General features: G+C 42.4%; 1 protein-coding gene across 2 annotated transcripts in view; it reads right to left on the bottom strand.

Moving 5' to 3' along the window:
- The window catches only part of tll1 (tolloid-like 1), a 55,239-nt gene that overhangs the window by 27,279 nt on the left and 7,385 nt on the right, over positions 1 to 20,575 (bottom strand). For both annotated transcript variants that reach the window (XM_069665516.1, XM_069665517.1), the window contains exons 2-8: positions 6,582 to 6,704; positions 6,313 to 6,393; positions 4,807 to 4,980; positions 4,603 to 4,720; positions 2,101 to 2,279; positions 1,637 to 1,742; positions 76 to 200 (exon numbers count right to left, since the gene is read on the bottom strand). In XM_069665516.1, the coding sequence (XP_069521617.1) occupies positions 76 to 200; positions 1,637 to 1,742; positions 2,101 to 2,279; positions 4,603 to 4,720; positions 4,807 to 4,980; positions 6,313 to 6,393; positions 6,582 to 6,704 (906 nt within the window). The remainder of the gene's footprint in view (positions 1 to 75; positions 201 to 1,636; positions 1,743 to 2,100; positions 2,280 to 4,602; positions 4,721 to 4,806; positions 4,981 to 6,312; positions 6,394 to 6,581; positions 6,705 to 20,575) is intronic.

The raw sequence follows: 20,575 nt of genomic DNA, 5'->3' as shown, positions 1-20,575 counted from the left end.
TTGATAAACACACACACACACACACACACACACACACAAATACACACTGTGGTTTCATAGTAAATATATCAGTACCTGGACATCTATACAGCTTCCTTGCCTGTGCAATGTCTCCTTTACTGAGCCTGGTCCGCTGGCCGATAGCAGGCCGGACCCCGTTTTCATCTCTGGATGGGAGGATGGTGTCGAGGAACATCCCCCTGCAGGGAGGAGAGGAGAGATTAAACGCACATCACGCTCTGATCTCCAGGAATTTCAATAAAGGATTTCAACATACATACGTTTATCCTGAAAATAAGTTATGTCCCGAGAGCAGTTTGACCTGATTGCCCCACCAATATTTGTGTTTTTTGTTTTTCTTCTAAAGCTTGAGCTGCAGCTGAATGGGGAATAGGAGGGATTATGAATGTAAGTATGGCAGAGATATACAAAATCATCCCCACATGGAAAGCGTGTCAAATAAAAGCTGATCACTCCCACTGCCAAATAACTAGGTGAGGTCAGAGAGTCTTAAGCATGCAATGGAATTTTATCATTAGAAAAAGTTTAGTTTTACTGCTATGTGGGTTATTGTTTCCAGTTCCTCCAACTGTAATCGTTTGGAAGTAAATGTCAGCAAAAGAAAAGTCTGACAGAAATGAGAGACATCAACTCACTGCTTTATAACCTGAGGGTCATGACCCGCTAAAAGCGGTTGCAGAAGTCAGTTTTTCATGAGATCAAAGGAAGGATCAGAAGGCAGTAACAGCATGTTTTTACTTCTCATTGTGTTAGTTCCTTCATTGGTAAATTTAACCTTTTAACAGTGGTTGGCATTTCAAGATACGATAAGATAAGCTTTATTGATCCCCCACAGGGGACATTTACTCGTTACAGCAGCTCACAAAACAAGCAAATTAAATAAAGTACTCAAGTAATAGAAAAAGTGCACGTGGCAATAAAAAGATGAAAAATAAATTATATATATAAATAAACCAGTAACAAAATAATTAGAAAACTAGTCACACTACGTACACAATTTTCCTTTTTTTTTAAATCATAACACACATGGCATGTAGCATTATGATTAAATGTTGTTATAACATCAATTAATATTGATGTTTTCGCCTTACAGCTAGAAGGTTCCTAAATCAAATCCTGGTTCAGATGAAATGTGAGTGTGACTTTCTGTGTGGAGTTTGCATGTTCTCCCCGTGCATGCTTGGGTTCCCTCCGGGTACACTTAATTGCCCGTAGGTATGGGTGTGAGCGTTAAAAGTCGGTCTGTCTCTATGTGTCAGCCCTGTGACTGACAGGTGATCAGTCCGGGGTGTACCCCGCCTCTCGCCCAAAAACAGCTGGGACAGGCTCCAGCTGTTTTTTGTAATGTGCTCAGTAAAAGTTACAGTTGCAGTCTTTACAGCACCGAGCCTTCACTTGGCCTGGCTGTTGACGTGTCGGGGAAGGCTCCAACTACCGGCTCCACCCGACCTCACAAACACTAAATAACAATATGCATTCATATAACCATCAGGGTCGCTGTTTCTCAACATCACAGAGCAGACTTTTGAAATGAGAAAAATCTGTTTTGGCAGATCGTGTGACCGATCCTGTTTTGTAAATTTAAGTCGAGGGAGGAGACTGTGCCGCTGGTTACCGTGAGAAGGTGTTCCTGGCGTAGTGCATGATGCTGTCAAAATCATACGGCTCCCCCAGAGAGTTGACCTCCCCCGGCTCCATCTTGAGAAAGTTATACTCCTGGCCTGGGAACCACACATGTGCACATAAAAGATACACGCATAGGCAAGGACAGCAGCAGTTATCAAAATACTTGTAGTGCGATAGAGCAGTGTATTTTAGACTGGGGTCATTTGAGTTAAACTGCTTTGTAACTTAATTTAACACCTGTCAGATGAGTGTGTGGGAGGAAAAGAGACAGTCTGGGGGTCTAGGTGACTTCACACTCATTAAAAGCCTCATTCACACTCACACAGACCCTGCAGCGAGTGTGAATTTGAAAACACGCGCACACACAAATTGTCCTTACTTGTCTCCAGTCAGAAAACAACCATAAAAAAATTGCAACAGAGACCCTGATGCATTATGGGTACTAAGTCTCACCTGGCTGGATGTTATCCCGGATGATGGTCACATGATCATCACGGTCAGGCCGCGTGTGCTCGTGCCAGAAGCCAATGACGTGACCCAGTTCGTGCACCACGATGCCAAACTTGTCACAGTTCTTGCCTATGGAGATAGCCTGGGGCCCGTTGCCACGTCGACCCACATAGGAACAACACCTAATAAGGATTAGTAGGAAGTTGATAGCAGGGAGATAGGCGGATGATTTTTTTTGCTACACATTTGGCAGTGGAAAAAGCATCAGTAGAGCTGTATTAACACACACACACACACACACACACACACACACACACACACACAAAACACACACACACACACACACACACACAAAACACACAGTCTTTTCAGGATTTCCTGCCCCGTACTACGTCCACCAGAGGAAAAGCAGCAGGATTTATTTACATACAACTCTCCGATAACGCTGCAGTTTCATAACCAAATGTGGGTAAGCTGTGAGAATTCACATATCGGCGTTCACACACACACACACACACACACACACACACACACAGAGAACACACACTCAGCCTCTTTTCTGTTTAGCCGAGACATCCGTGCCAGGCTAACAAATCTGATTAAAGTTATCCAGCGAGCTCATTGCAGGGTTAGGATCAGGAGTCACTGGAGTAGATAGAATTTTTTCCTTCTAGTATTTGCAGCTCCAGTTTAGTCACCACTACTCTACCCGCACTGGATGCCACACATAAACTGTAGATCTACTCTACAGCATTACATATATTTCTCTGTATTTATCTGTCTCTGTCTCTCTCTGGCCTGCAGGCTGCACATCCAAGCTGCAGGGTATTTATACATCAGATTAAAGTGTCTAATCTCTGATGCAGCCAGCCTATGACAGGACACGAGACAACTGCTATCATCAGCTCACACGCAGCTCTCTCACTCGTCTACATTTGGGAAACAAATATGTTCTGAATGGATTTCTTCAGACTCCTACAGTTGTGGGAACTATCATTGTTCAGTTAAAATAAAGAGTAAAGCAAATCCAAGGAAAGAATTCAGTAAGTGCGGGACCAAACAGGGAAAATAATTTATAGTAAAATCTGCAGCTTTTTATGGCCAGACAGACATTATTAATCACCGTAACATTTCACTAATCATGGCTCTTCATAAGGAATCTATTAGCTTGCATATTTTTGCAGACTACTCTTTGCATTACCTTCACTGTATACTCGACAGTGAGCTAAGCTTCAATCAAAACACCAAGAAATTGCTACAATCATGTTTTCATCAACTCGGGAACATTGCATTTTGTTTCTTCACAGACAATTGCAACGCCCTGTGTACGTGCCTCAGTGCCCGAGCTGTAGCCCAACTTCAGATTGTGCAGAACTCTGCAGCCAGACTCCTCACTAAGACAGAGCGTATCTCTCACATCATTCGATCCACGGACATTGTTTCTGATTTTAGACCTCTGGTGTGCATACTTTAACGTTATTGTATTTTACTACCTTTTGCTTGTTTTATTTAACATTAATCAGTTGTAAAACTAAAAATGTTGCATTTTTAGGGTTTTTTATCTGCATTTGTGTTTGTCTCTTTTAACTTGTTTCTGGAAAACACTTTGTGCTCCCGTCTTGAAAAGTGCTATACAAATAAAGTATTATCATATTATATTATTATAATTGAATTAAACAAGACAAGGTCAAAACCTAGTATGCGGCTGACCGCATCAGGTCAGTGTGTGCTATTGTGGGCAATGTGTTACAAGGACTGTCCTTATGAGGCCGATGACAACGTGTTTGAAAGCAGGTGCACGCTGCAGACGTAGGTGAGGACAGCTGACGAGCAGCCCCGCCTACACACCGAACAAAGTATCCAGAGCTGTATAGACAGAGAGTTGCGTCAGTGGAGCTCCAATATGCTCCATGATCCGCCATTGCGATGTTGCGACTCTCTCTCTCTACGGCTCTGAAAGTACTGTCACTCACTCACTCACTCACTCAGTCAGTCAGTCAGTCAGTCAGTCAGTCAGTCAGTGTTCTGCCTTTAAAGTAACCTCCCGAATAATAAAAATGAGGTTTGGTTTATTTTTCTAAAGATCCACCAATTCATTTATCATCTGCAGTTTCTCAAATATCCTACATATCCTACTCTTCCAACTATCTTAACGACAAAAGTTAAACCTCAGCGTCCTGATTACGCCCACTCTACAGCCCTACAACTTACAACCAGTCAGTGAAGTGCCACCACTGTACAAACACACTATGACCCTGCCGTGCTGCCACTCCGCAGAACAATGCACTTCTGCAGAGTGCGAACAAAAAAACTGCACAAACATACAAAAAGTTAGACTCTGCCTGTGATTGGTGGGACGGGGAAACAGGAGCAGGACAGGAAGGAAAGTGGAGCCATTGTTGAGTGACCGTATCGTCTCTCGCTGTGACAAGGTCACTACTGCACTCTAGGTACACACACACACACACACTCACACACATACGCTAAGAGACTCCCCAAACTCACCCGCAGGGTCTGTAGGTGAACACGATGTAGCTTTCCTCATCTGTCTTCTCAATGAAAGTAACGCACGTCTGTTTCTCCCAGTGACGCATGGCCTGTTTAAACATGGCCCTCTGACTACCTGAAACACACAGTTCACATCCTACTTTTACACACTCACACGTCACTGGGTTTTATTTTACAGCAGTGTCAAGTAGAGCGGCTTACCAGTGAAGTTTCCTCCTATGACGTAGGGAATGACTCCTCCAGGCCATATCCTCTCGGCTCGGGATGTGGCCGCTCGGGGAATACGGCTCTTCACGACATTAGCAGTCTTGCCACCTTTCCCAGTTTGGCTCTTGGGACTGGAAGATCCCTTGCTGGAGTTCTTAGGGAGATATTCTAAGAGATAGGAGAGAGAAATACTCAAATCCAGCTTTGTTGTTCAGGATATGTGTGCTGAAACTGAATAAATACTGGTCTATTATTATAAACACCACTTCATAAACGTGCTCTGAGATTATTCTCAGATCAGAGGGTGATAAAACTCATATGTACTGTTTTATGACACATCTAATTTAAAGAAGTAGGTCATGCAAACTGAGTGAATTGACTTATTCTAAAGGTTAATGGTTATTCCACCAACTCCTCCTAAGTTAAACTTTAATGTTCTGCTGTTTAAAAATGAACATGAACTTGTTTTCTTTGCATTATTTGAGGTCTGAAAAACGTCATTTTCTGCCAATAAAAGACTTAAATAAGAATATTTGATTTGGAAGTTTTGAGAAATGATGTAAAACAATAACAAAAGTTCACTGAACACAAACACAAATCTTTGAAGTCGATGTGAAATAAAAATGTCATTTTAATCCTTTTAGATCACATCCTCGGTAATATTGTGCATCTATTTGACAATATAGGCCAAAGAAAATACAGAAAATCCATTCGTTCGTATTCTTATATCAAAATCCGATAATTTTTTCTTCCGGTAAAACTAAATTTCACGCGTGCTTACGTAAGTTAGCACCGAACAATTTCAACCAATCAATCTGCAACATTTAGCCGCAGAGCACCGAGAACGCTCGGTCAGTTAGCTAGCTACTGCGCTGTGGAGAACGTCTGTCTACGCCCACTTCTCAACGATCAAATCAAATCCCTCTAATGATATGTCCCGCCTGCACGTCCTGTTTCACTCGGAAATACGTCACGATACGGAAGCTAGATACTCTTGAAATGCCGTTTCAGCTCGACTTGAAATAGTAGAACCAGAGAAAACATATTTTTGCAGTGGTCTCTATATTTTTTCCTGAGCTGTATCTATCAATCTCTATTCCATCATTAATACGAGCTGAAAAGCAGCACTTTTTGGGCAGCACTGGTCCATGTAGGATACTCCATACATCAGTGTGCGTGCACAGTTTCACTATGACATTAAAATCAACTTGACTGAGACTCGCTTGAGTTTCTCATCAGTGACGTTGAACATTTCCTGACCTATTTGTTGAGGTTTGCATGGTTACAGTGATAAACAGCGACCATGGTAGTGCCCAATCAAAGCTTCAGGTAAAAGCTGATTATTAAATGGAACAATATTGGAATCAGTTGCTTCCTTCCCTCCAAGGATGTCTTTAATATACATCTGTTACAGAAAGTTAAAGCATTTAGTATCTGTGGTTTATTGTCCAAAACATAAAAAACCCATCATTAAGTGTGTGGTGAAGTTTGACGACCTACCAGTGCCAAACCTCCGTATTCTCTCCAGCAGCAGATATAACGACCCTCTCTTCTTAGCTACTTCATGTTCCTCCAGGCCACCTGACACACACACACGAGAGCCAAGAATCAAAACACAAACAATGCACAATAAATGCTGATATCCTCATGTGGCCTCTGTCGACTTCCTTCCTCTTCAAGCTGCTTATGAGAGACTTTCAGGGGAAACGTGAGCGAGAGAGCGTAACATGATGACTGCTGAGTGAGAGTGAGATGTCGAGTCCACTCACCAGATGTGTGCCCCTGCCGGGAGTGTGTGCGCATGTGTGTGTGCTGCGTGAGGTCTATCGTCCTGTCGATCTGGAACATGCGCAGGTCCTCCTCGTCTAAAGCGATGTCGCCCCAGAATGCAGCTGTAAGTAAGGAGAGAAACATCTGTTATTATCACACTCAGCAGGTGAAGCGGTGACATCATCATGTACACACCTGGAAATCCCTGTCTCGAATCAGTGTTTCTAAAGGATCCAAGAGGAAGAAAGAAAAGTCTGATGGAGACTATTCTTAGACGTTTTAAAGTTTCAAGTTTGGCAATTTGGCTGCCGTCACCTTGTTTGTTTGCAATCAGAAGAGACCATATTTGGACGAGAGGGTGGATTCCCAAGAGGTCAAGTTCAGTGACAGGAATTAGCCGAGGTCACACCGAGCAGACAGCCTATCAGGTCAGGGGGGATGCCACTAGTTATGTCGCATGTGAGTAAATTAACTTTAAGAGAACAAAACCAATTTGTACCAGGCTGAATCATGCTTATGCTTCAGCAGTAAAGATAGGGATATTCATCTGGGGAGTTTTTTGCACCATCATGTTGGGTTCAGAGAGGCTTCCATTTGCAGCCCAGGAGGTTGTTACTTCATCTGATATTCCACTTGATAATTTAATATCATCGGGAATTGGAGGTAGTCTTGTTTGTTGTGGTAAGAAAGTTAAACAGTCTACAAAGGAAAGCGACCGTCAGCCAGGAAAATCAACAGTTACAACCGGAGCCAACCGTGGACGTCACACATGCAGCACTGACTGAATATCTGGGAAGTGTGCTCCCGCAGTTACCGTTTATCGCCATAGGTGCCGCCAAAGAGACAGAAACTGAGATCTTAGAGATTCTAACTTTAGTACCATGGCTATGTTGCACTTGAGCAGGACCTTTGAGCCACTTATGCTCCAAGAAATGAGACCATGGTTGTACTATGCTATCTGGATGTGAGTGTAGCAGTGTAAGTGGTAACAGAATGAAAGGGATACTGTCCTTACAAGTCTATCTATAGAGGTGAACTCATCTTCACATTAAATGAATCCTCTGGTTATTGATTCTGTGAGTTATCGCAGCACTGTCATACCACAGAACAAGGTCATTGTAGTTCATTCACTCCAGTTACACACCAAATACTACACTCAGATAACCAGAAACTTTTCATTTGATATCAGCCAGAGTGACAGCCAAGAGAGCTTAGTGCGGCTGGGTCTCCCTCCCTCTGTTTCCTACTCTGTCTCTGTCTCAAACACACACACACACACACACACACACACACGCACACACACACACACACACACACACACACACAAAGTAACCCGCCCCCAGTGGCCTTACAGTGGTCTGATATCAGGCCATGTGTAGCGAGTGAGACTCCCACGGCTGTCCCCTCCACTACTTGTTCCCCCCTCCTTCTTGCCAACTTGGACCACTCCATCCCCTCTCCCCCTCATCCTCACATCCTCCTTTCCGTCAACATTCTCCCATCATCTGGTTAAATATTTCAGCACGCACACTGTCCTCAAACATTAAAGTTCACGTAACATCATTCTTGTCTGAGATAAAAATGCAAAAAATGTATTCAAATTAAAGTTCAACCAATATATTGGTCAGTCAGTGAGAAAAATCAGTACTGGTCTCAAAAATCCAATATCAGTTGAACTGTAGTCCAACTGATATTGGATTGTCCAAATGTCCATTGTTACTGGTCACAGTAATGTGTGAAGACATTGATTTATTAAGATAAAGCAAAGCTAACATGCAGCATCAGCAGTCTTAGTTAAATCAGGAGGGCACTTTTTTCTTTCCACGGCAGCTCAGCAAGGCACAGTTTCATACATTTAGTACAGAAAACATGTGTAGCTTTTGGAGATATCCCCTTAATTCAACCAATTCAGACTAGCTGGGGGCGCTGGTTTAGCTCAGTGTAGAGAGCAGGCGTCAGAAAGGCAGAGTCCTCCTCGCATCGGCCTCTGGCTCGACTCTGACCGTGCCCCTTTGAATGCATGTCATCCCCACTTTCTCTTCCCCATATTTACTGTCAGACAAAGACCAAAAAAGATTTGGAAAGGAGAAAAATAAACTAGGACAGCCGAACTATGTTTTGCAACTACTTACTTAATGGTAAGTATAAGAAGCACTTGCTTTTCCTTCACTGTGTTCTTATTGATGTGTTTTCATGCTGTAGTTTGTGCTGTGGACAAATAAACAGCAAGCAAAAGCCTGTTAAGCCCCCCGTAATCTTTCAGCATTGTTTGAATCAGCAGCCTAGAGTCACTTTATTTTGAAAGCAGGCAATGTATATGTTTAAAATAATGACCCTTTTACAGTAGTTTAACCACAATTACACAAATTGATGATGGTTTTATATATTTCCTAAGTTAGAACTCTGATTTCCAACTTTTGTGAAGCAGATAAAGCAACATCACGATCTGTGCCAATGCACGCTGCTCAAAGGAAAAGTGATTACAACTGTGGCTCCTCAAGGCTTCCCTTAAAGCACAGAATAACAGGAAGTCTTAAGAGACTCAGTGTTTCTTTTAGAAGTGATTTAATTTCCCTGAAAAAAGTTTTGGTTCTACAAAATTCTGTTTCATATATTAAGCGTTAAATGGCAGATATGTGGGCAAGCTGCATTGACGCTAATCCATATGTTTGTGGTAGTTTGCTAACGTGCATATAGCATAACAAAGACTTCTTCTTAATCTTATAATCTTCCCACAGCCGGCCTCGTCTCTCTTTATTGTCTTACTCAAAAAAATTCCATCCCAATGTCTCCAGTTTCCTCTTCCCGCCCTTTTATTAAACTATCATGAGCTACAAGACTAAAACTTGTGATATGTACGTGGCTGTGGTTTTATCACAGACCCCTCATCATCACAAAAAGCACATCTCGTCCCTTACTCACCCACTTACAGCCCCCTTTCCCCTCCCTCTCCTTCCATATCTACAGTATATCTCCCAGCCTCTAACAATGAGCATCTGAATGATAACCATCGCTAAATGATTAGCTGAGCGGAGTTACTGCCCTCCAAGGGGCTTTAAGACACTAATACATTAACAATGGCATGGGAGAAGCTTGTCACTTAGCTAATCAGGATTGCCACTAAAGGAAACGGGGGGTCAGGGTGCCATTGTGCTCCACTCTGAGCTATTGTTAGAGCGAGGAGAAAACCACAATGACCACAGATGGTTTACAAATCATGATATCAGATAGAGACGGGGAGTGTGCGCTGGTGTATGGTCGTGTATGATCTGTGGTTAGAGAGCACTGTGATAATGTTTGATTTACAGCGTAGAGCTACTTTAATGTATCTTTTATTACCTGTATTATATGAATACATTATACATTATTTGTTTATTGTGCTGATGTCTCAACAGAACAATATGTCATTAATACTATTTTCTGTACCCCTCTTATTATCTATTTATTTATTCATTTTTGCAGTTTCTTTACGATATCTAAACTTCCAGCACCTTCTTGTTTAACTCCAGGGATTAAGTATTTTTATGAGTAGGGAATTCCCACTGATACATTGGGGAAAAAAGGGGGGTAAGAGTGATTGGGATATGGATTTCCGGTACGATGGAGCTAACTGTTGAGCCTCCCCGAGGTGTCGTGGGCCTAACTTGACGAACCACTGGTGAAGGGAGGTGCCTACCCGGTGAACCCTCTTGCTTCCCATCTAACTACAAGTTTAAGTTGTTGGAGCCATAAGGAGCCATGTGGTAGAACAGGTAGTATCTGCGTTGTCAATACCTGGAGCTTACATAAAGAGAGCCTGGGTCTATTGAAGGTGGCAGTGCTGGTTGGGTTGGGATTGTGATGAGGGTACAATTAGGGATGAACGATATTGGATTTTTTGCCAGTATCCGATATTTTCCAATACCCTTTTTGCCAATTGCCGATTTCGCAGTAATATATAAGGCACATGTTTTTTCCCACCTAATTGCAGAGAACATCAAGTCTCCCCTGTAGTGGAATTGATATCACGTCTACTCTTATTGTAGTGGCCAATAACTGCCATACTGCAGACATCTTGCACCCTTCTTCACACTTGACGGAAGAGGCATTGCGCAAAAGGTCACGTGTCTGATTACTCACGTTTCTGAGCGCACCTGAATGCAGCATCCCCTGAAACAGGGAGACATGTTTACTGCACCTACTACGGACACATCAGTGATCGCCGACTGACTCTTTTTATTGTGTGTGCACTGATGTTTATGTTACACTCTATTAGCGTTGGCTTTGGCCGGGAGAATGTGAGCTAACTGTTAACTGCTAGTTACAAGTTGTGAAAGTTGTTTAACTTCTGTTCACTGGCTCAAGTTTCTGTGACTTTTTAGTCTTTATTTGTATATTGTTGATAACTTTGCCCAGGCAGTGCGCACGCACACTAATGCCGAGTTAATGTCGTAGCATTACGTCAAGCTTCTAAGGGAATCATCGCACATTTAGGCAGAATGAAAGCTTTGTTTTATCGGCAGAAAATATAACGGCTGATATGTCATTTTCAAGCCATTATCTGCAGATACCGATAACGTGCCGATAATACCGTGCATCCATAGGTACAATGAGGGGTTTCTTCACTGAGCGCTTATCCGTATCATTAGGGCACAAGTATCTTGTGTTTAACAAACACAAAAACATGAAAGCACAAATGACTTATTTGACATCCAATAAAACCTTTCCCTTTCTTTTTTCCTTTTCTTCTCAAACCAATTACTCACGTCTAAAAAAAATTTCATTTTGTCTATTGATTTTAAACGACCAATGTCATCACTTCTTGGCTTTTATATCTGGATCTATAAAATGTCCCGACAACTGATGTAATACATTATTACAGCTGGAGAACAATTTCAAGTATTAAAAGAGTTTATAAAAAAGTGAGTCACTGGTTTTAAAGTAACAAAGTCAAATTGGACATCTATAAAAGAGGTTTAACTGCTTCTGAAGAGGTTTATTTCAGTGTGGCTTTGCCATATAAAGTGACAGAAATAACACCATTACACCCGCACTTGCACTTAGATGTGGTCTGAACAACCGCTGGTACAAATGTTCTTTTAACACCAAATTGCACTGTGGCTGACACACTTTCCACTGACACTCCCGTCTACTGCAAACTCTGCCAAATGAGTGCAAAAATATCCCCTTTCATCTAAGATAAACCTAAACTTCCCCAGCAGAAGGTAATTTATCTGTGTGAATCCTCATATAGAGGCACGCCGTATCATATTGCACCTGCATTCGATATGAAATTCCCCTGGCTTTTGCTTCTATTTGTGGCGCAGTGTGTTGGTGACATTACACAGCTAGTGATTTCAGATATTTCAGGACAACAAGAGAAGCTACAAAGACTAAAAGTTTCCCAGAGAAAAGGAGCTGACACAAGCAGAGATTCAAAGCGAGAGGACAGTTATAGTAAGTTAGGTCCATTGATTGTTGGGGTCTTGTTAATCCATAGAGATCCCATAAATAGACCAAAGTCAAGCCACTGGGTGAGAAGGGGTGAGGACAGCGAGGCAGGGAGATGCAGGAGGAAAAGTATTGATCCAAAAACCCCAGGATGCCCCAGGAGACCTACATCATGCTGACCAGGGCCTTACTGTTCGCCCTTCAGCAGGGGCACTGCAGCAAACACACACACACACACCAACACACGGACACACACACAGGGATAATGCACCAAACACAAACGGAGAGACAGATTTCCCTCAAAAGCATCCAGCAGCTCCCACCGTGTTGGCTGTCTGAGAGCGAGCAGACCGGCTTTATGTTGTATTGATCAACTTCTCGGGACTAATGTCGGCTTTCTGAAAAGTTTACTCTGCAGCCTGGTAACAAATGTCAAACAGAAACAACGACGTGGCTCTTCAGTGAGAGGTGAAATATGAAAATTTTCACCTAAACAAAGTAAAATACACACTTTACTTATTGCTTAGTGTAATGTTTTTTTGCAGAGTTTTATAAGGATTGATGGAGACTTTTATTTTGAAGGTTTGGTTGATATGTACGCAAGAGAAACCCTGTGAATGTTTTGTTTCTTAATTACTATAATTGCTGTTGCTTGCATGTTAGGAAATAAATGGCTAAAAAACTAATCGGAAAAGTTTGTCTCTGTCTGTGACAACATTGAGTCAGACTCACAACATCTACACTACTGTATGACCAAACGTCAGTGGACACCCCGACTAATAATTGAGTTTAGGTATTTAGGCCACACCCATTTTTAGCACAAAATCTTAAAACATAGGCATGAAATCTAGCAAGGCAAACATTTCAAATGTGTTTGTGCATTCACACCTGACAGCTTTGCTCCGGACTTTGGGACTTAACTTTGGATGTCCGGTTTGTTTGGACAGGTGAGAACACGCATTCGAACTGTGCGTACCAAACGACCGGACCATGGTTCGCCAGAAAAGACGGGACTCGGTCCATTTCCAAATGAACCAAAGTCCGGTTCGATTCAGGTGAGAACAAAGTCGGACTTACAGTAGGACCTAATGTAGGATGCAAACCAAAAAACTGCACTGTGGGCTGTTAACGGATGCCAAGGCAGTAAGATGAGTAGATGACAAACGTGGGGGAGCGACGAGGTGAGGGCTCTAATAGAAATATGGGCTGACCAAACAGTTTCACACATGCTTGTCGAAACGCACAAGAACACAGAGGTATTCAAACTGTTCAAACTAAAGAATAGAATTGATCAAACTCTGGAACAATGTCGGTTAAAAATAAAAAAAACTCTGCGATTCTCTCTCTTCTTGTTCTCCCTCTTTTGTTTACTTCGGGGAGTTTTCCCACGTGGAAATTCTGACCAATCAGAGAGCAGTTTACCTATCGGATTAAATCTTTGGGTCAGCTGGTAAAAGCTGCAGTGTGAACACAAACCAAACTGGAGGCAAAATGCAACACTGTGCACAATTTGTTCTTTGATTCGGATCAAACAAACGGACTTTAGGTGAAAGCCCCCTTAAAGAGCTCAGAGGATGTATATGTAGCACCTTCACCACAGGTCAGTTTATGACATTTCTGCCTGACTAGATCTGTCCTGGTCAATTATACATGCTTTAATTTTAAAGTAGAATCAAATAGGGGCAACAACAGCTTAGCAACCCAGTGGTAGACAACCCAGACTCACATAATGAATCGTGTGCAGAAAAAAAACATCTATCATCAGCTGCATCCCACACTAACAGCCTTTTATCAGGAGCTTCATGAGTTTCCAGAGCCCAGATGCTACATGCCCGCTCAAATCACAGTGCGCTATAATGAGCATTGGCTGTACCGCTGCAAACTGGACTCTTCACCATGTTCTCACAGTCTGATGCCAAATCTGGGTTTAGTGTATGACAGAAGAAAGCTACTAACAAGGATGCATACTGTCTTCTGTCAAGCTTATCATACGAATGACGATGGTCGTTCAGATGAAGAGTCTTTGCAATATGACAGGGGCTTTAAACTCAGTGGCCACATTTTGGTAAAGGCCCTTTGTTGTTCAAGCATCACTGTGCCCATGTGAAGAAAGAAGAGAGACGGAGAAGGATAAATTACTTTGTAGGTACATATTTATACTATATGCATCCATATTAATTCACATTAAAAGTATATTATATACAGATATACTAAATAAGTATCCCTTTACGACCCCTTAATAATAATTAATAATAATATGCTTTGCAATAAAGGATTCAACTGTGCCTTTGACATTTTACAGATACTACAGAACAATTCAGCAGAGAATTATACACTGCTGAGTTATGCACTCATGCTGTACTCACTGGGGTGTATCTAACACAAACACACACACACTCACACACACACACCTCACTAAGCTCCTCATTAAGCAAATATAAGGTCACACTGTAGGTGGTTTAAGATGCGCGTGTGTGTGCATGTGTGTGAACATGTGCACGTATGAGCCCTTCCTCCTTTGTGATATTATTATACTGTACGTAGCTGTGACTGTGGACGTGCTGCAATATTAAAAAGAGATTATCTCGGCCCCGTTTGAGGATTTTCCCCAAAAGTAATCGTTGTGCGAGCTGCTCGGTCCAAATTAACCCTTTGTGAGCGACAACAGGTGCTGCAGTTCAAGCTCACAGTTCCAACAGTGCTATAATGATGAGGCAAGGTAAGAAAAATGCAAGCCCAAAATCTTTACAGCACAATAAATACAATACTATCCAGCTGAGTGAGCCATTTAACTGATGTTACTCCACCAAAAATTCAGTCCACCAATGTTAGAAGGAAAGCTGGCTGATAAAATGATGTAGTCGAATGGATTCCCATGGTGACAAATTAATAACACTACTGTGTGAATGCTCACCTGTATATCACACACAAAAAATGAAAGCTCTGTATGTTGACACGTTTTCTTGATTTATGACATAATTCTGCAAAACCCTAAATAATATTAGACTAGTGTTCTTTCTCTATGTATAAGGACACTCGCAATGCTAGCAGAGACCAGGAAAAGAATACATTACTTCATACACAAGGTGTTTTAAGAGTGAGTCTGTTGCATGAGTTTTTACTCTCTTGAGACGATCAACCACTGCTGGTTGATAAAAAACGTCACTAAGGGCCTGTGACCACTAAGGGCCTGTGTCCACTAAAGGCCTGTGTCCACTAAGGGCCTGTGTCCTCTAAGGGCCTGTGACCACTAACAGCGTTTTTTGCCCTGGCAGCGCCCATGACCTCAATTTCAGAGCGCTTTTCACGGGCGGTTACTTTTGCTAGGTTACGAAAAGTTGTCTGGCGGCACTTCCCTTGGTAGTAACTGTTTAGTCTGTTTTAAATTGCTCTGTATGCTAAATGATCACCTTTATTAAGTACATTTTTACAACAAAACATAGAAACAATGGAAAGGCATCGTGTCCTGACATTAGCAGCAGCTCTAGACCTGGAAATTGTACCCTCGAAAAAAACCAAACGATACGCTTCTCCTCCACCATTGTTATTGACAAAGTTGATAGCTGAAGTCCCGCCCCTTCTTGATTTTGATTGGTCTGTAAGGGAGAAGTGACATTGACAAGCACGGTGGTGTTTCAAAAGTCCAACTATTTTCAACTGAGAGTGCAGCGACAAAAAACAGCTGACGCTGGGGGCGTTTTTGTGCTAAGGACGCAGAGCGCAGAAAACTTGGCACTATAGTGGACACGGGCCCCAACTGTGTGCTTGCTTGAGATTTTGTGCGAGAGAGAAGACATGATAACCAGTTAGTTTTTCACCACTGTGTTACTTCATTCTGCAATACATTGTGATTTAACAAACATTAATTCACCGAAAGTCTTTGAGATTATTACTTATAATGCCAATGTGGCCTTGCGAACGAAGCATCACAGTATGGTATGGTAAGAGTCGTCATGGTTACTGCAAACAAACCGTGATAAGGTTAGGAAGAGATTTTGGTTAGGGTTAATAAAAAGGTAAATGTTGGTTACAGGTCTGTGACAGAGCACAAACTCCAGATTCCTTCATTAAGATCCACAACTGCTAGCCATCTTACCCTGACTGTTCTACTTGCTAAATAGAAGGCCCACTTCCTCCTACATCTGCATTAAATGATAGCTGTGGGTGTAAGCTGTAAGGTACCTTAACATCCAATGTGGACATGTGGTATTCCTACTATACAGAATGTGGGCTGGATTTTTTTTTAGAAGTTTTTCTGGAGGTTTTGATGCTATGCATTTGATGGAATCCATCACAACTTTGAAACCGAGCTAACCACAGACTCCACGGTCCTTTGTGGAGAAAAATACAGGGCATCACTTTAGGCAGCACTTTAAACTGAGGCTGTGAGTATTTAGAATAGAAGAACATGTGCCACATGGCTGTGTAAGGTGTTGCAATGTGAAGAGATGCTGGAGTCAGTAATGTCATCGGTCAAATATGTGCTTTTAAGAGAAATGTAGAAGCTTAGTCCAAGTTCAGAAAGTTCACACCCCCACCCTCCTGTTAGTATGTGCGCAAGAGAGAGAGAAAGGAGAGGATAATCTCTTCCTCTGCCACATGAGATGAAATAATCATGAATAAAAGAGCTCAGTGTTTACGTGTGTGTGTGTGTGTGTGACGGAAGAAGAAAATTACATTGAAAGCGTGATCATTTCAAAGTTTTCAATCTGCCAGTTACACAGACGAGTTGAGCTGTGACAATGTTTCTTACACAGATGTTTCATGTGCATCTGCAGGGTCAAGGATAATGTATCTGTGATGTCACAGTTCAACACGCAGTAACTAATCATGTTTCTGATGGCTTAAACACAGTCGAAAGACACTGACAAAAATCTAACTACACACCTCTACACTGACACATTACTGTGTTTACTTCCAGCACAGTGTGTGTGTGTGTGTGTGTGTGTGTGTGTGTGTGTGTGAATGTTTGTCTACAGATAAGGATATTTAAAGTTTCCTCATGCATGAACATGACTAAAAACAGATGGCAGAGCAGTGAGGCGGACAACTGGACGTCTGAAATGACCCAGAAATAAAGTCCAGACTGATCATAAACTTATCCAATTACCAGAGACAAACTGTCAGGCTGCCTTCAGTTCCCAAGGAGGAGTATTTATCTTTTATTTTCACCACATAAACCACCAAGAATCCAACTGTGTGTGCTGCTGTACAATCCCTATGATCAGCATCAATCTGATACCAAGAGAACACATTTAAAGAGCGCTCCAGCACATGAACTGAAGAGGATAACAGGCAAAGAAATATCCGGTATGACACAAAAATAACTTCATAACTTCATCATATGACACGCACACATGCACGCACGGACACACGGGGCTGGCTAATCACATTACTGTGACAGAGAGATCCCTCTCCAGCAGGTCATGGGTTTGGCCAGACACCGTGACAGGAAACAATCGGGGCTCAATATAACCATCACGGTGTTGGGTGTGTGCTGCTCTTACATGAACAATAATCAAATTAAGGAGTGTACAGTCGGGGTTTGAAAGTCTTCCAGGTTTGCAGTTTGTGTGAGACTTCATTCATTGGAGGACATCATTGGCTTCATTGTACCAGGAGTAAAGAGCTTATTAGACAGATTGAATCAGATAAATCAAATCGAGTTATGCCCATGATACACTTTGACTTTGAAAAGAGTTTTAAAACACTAAAATCTAATACTCTTTCACAGAAGACTGGGTAATCTTAAAATGTCACTATTAACAAGACGACAACAAGAACTACTGTTGAGATTTATTCCCATTCTGCAGAAGAAAAACCAACAATGGAGTAGAAGCAGCAGTTGCTTATGTCCACAGCTGTTCTTGTGTATGCTGTCGTTTGCTCAGATTAAAGCCTAATGTTAGCAGGGTTAGCATTACAAGCTAGCAGGTTGCTAGTGAGACATTTTCTTCCTCCTTGTTACGAAAAACTTTGAGCGGTTCACCAAAACTTTCAATTTCCGCATCGCTTTCAGTTAGGAGGCGGTGACACCGGCCCTTGCGTGTTTAGCCTTTTACGACTTTCCAAAGTCCCCTTAATGTTTCCTATCTATGGTTTTCTGCTTCCTGTTTGGTGCTGGTGAGACCTCATGCATTTGTTGGAGAGAATTCATAGGAGCCAAGACTAAAAGACTAAAATATTATTTGTAATGCATGATTTTATCTGAGGGCTGCACAGTGGCCTCACAGCGAGAAGGTTCCCGACAAACTGGCCCTTTCTGTGTGGAGTTTGCATGTTCTCCCCGTGCATGCGTGAGTTATCTCCGGGTACCCCGGCTTCCTCCAAGAGTCAAAAGACATGCTCGTTAGGTTCATCGGTGACTCTAAAATTGCCCGTAGGTGTGAGCGTGAAAGGTTGTCTGTCTCTGTGTGTCAGCCCTGTGATTGACTGGCGATCAGTCCAGGGTGTACCCCGCCTCTCACCCAATGACAGCTGGGATAGGCTCCAGCCCCCCGCAACCCTGAACAGGATAAGCGGTATAGATGATTGGTGGATGGATGGATTTTATCTGAGCTTCAAGACGATAAAAAGTTTAACTCCAACCAACTTTGGATCTTATCTAAGTGACTGGCAAGGTGTACACAGTCCTAGAGGTTTAATGCCTCACACTCCCTACCAGTCAGGGAGAATTAAAGAAACATTTTGGTTGGGAGGAAAAACATCTTTAACAGCCTAAAGCAAGTCCAGTTACCCTCAACTTCGCACTAACACTGTACAACTAAAATACTAAACGAGTGGACCTAGACAAAAGTTTGAAGCTCCGCATCATATGGTGCTGGAGCCTGCATCTGTAACCCCAGCGGGGTTCCAACAATACTTGGGACAGCTGGAAAAAAGAACAGGACTTTGCCTGTAAGAAGGTGCCTTTGTATGGGAATGACTTCTGCTGCTATAAATACCAGCAGGAAAAGCTAGGTGACATAAAAGCAGGCAAACATTTAATAATTGAGCAATGCGTGGCAGGTGGGCGGAGTGACGGCCGTGCTGACTCATGGCTTCTGCAGCTCCGGAACAATGACGCTCCAAACCAAACAGTCGGCTCTCAGCGCGGACGCACAGTTTGTGCTGAGGCGGGAATCCTGAAGAAGACTTCGGAAGCTCGGTGGCAGGAGCACTCTGCTCGGGAAAATCCTGTTTAATATAATATGAGTGAGACCGCTCGTCCGCTTACTCACACACACACACACACACACACACACCAAACGCAGCCACAGTGTCAAACACACACACACACATTGCTCTAGTTTCCTTCCTACTGAGGAATGGGGGAAGGGGTGAACAGTAGCTGCAGCTCGCTGTCACGACATGGTGGGCTTCACTTTTTGACGGGAAAACTCAAAAGCACAATTAAAGTGTCCATGGGCAAGGTCACAGACAAATTCAGATTAATAGGATACACTTATTGCACTGATAGAATGCAAGGTTGTAGGTATTAAAAAGTTGTTCGAAACAGTTTGCCTCCTAAATCCAAGTTAAAATTGCGTCTCCGTTAGTTGCATAAATATGCATGAGACATATCATATAGCTTTATACAAGAGTGCAAATGTTTAACTTGAAATGCTCATTGATGGGGCGCTGGTTTAGCTCAGTTGGTAAAGCAAACGCCCCATGCAAAGAGGCAAAGTCCTCGTCCCATCGGCCGTGGGTTCGACTCCGACTCGCAGCCATTTCATGCATGTCGTCCCCACTCACTCTTCCTCATACTTTCCTATTAAATAAAGGCAAAAAGTCCCAAAAAATATTCATTGATTTTGTCCAGGATATTGCACAAAAAAGCCAGCTATTGCACACTATGTACCATCATGTATAAATACACTTTTTATATCCTACTTGGACTCATTAAGCTGTGATTACACAATTTATAAGGCCTTAGTTCAAGGCACTGCAAGCCTATACACAATGTACAATTTGCACTTAGTCTTTTCCGGAGTCTGTCAGACTTTTTCTGGAGAACAGAAACAGAAAGATCTGGTGTTCCTGGTAAGTTCAGGGACGCATACATGAACTGGTGGATTTCATGGGGTCTACTGGGTCGCTACAAGAAGAATCTGAGGACCATGAGTTCCTCTCTGGTCCGGGTCTGTGCTTCAGTACTGTATGTCTAACAACTGTCTAAGTGGAATTCTCTGGTCCCATGTTGCATCGAATGCAAGTACTATCTGCCCCTGCACAAAACTTTGGGTACGTTTTTTTACAGGCCTGTTATGTATTAGAAAGACCTCTTACAAGTCCCACACTCAGAGTCATTGCATATGCTGCTGGAGAGCTAACGGCTACAGCTAATGCCTGTAAAGTCAGTGGCTTTGTAAGTGCTTGGATTGGAGTGCCACAAAAACCTTAGGAAAGGGTTTAAGCAACTGCAATGAAAGCAAAGGAGTAAAATGTTTGTTCATGTTTGGTAACAATTTAAATCCAGCTTTGTGATTTAATGGAAACAACTAAACTGAAAACATGCGTTTTTCCTCCTTAAACCTGTAAAATAAATAGACACTGATATAATACATAACATCAGCACTGG

Source organism: Semicossyphus pulcher, unplaced genomic scaffold, assembly GCF_022749685.1.
Source record: "Semicossyphus pulcher isolate SPU_LCO1_2020_fin unplaced genomic scaffold, fSemPul1.0.p SCAF_17, whole genome shotgun sequence".
Classification (NCBI taxonomy): Eukaryota; Metazoa; Chordata; class Actinopteri; order Labriformes; family Labridae; genus Semicossyphus; species Semicossyphus pulcher.
This window is presented reverse-complemented; position numbering and strand designations above follow the sequence as displayed.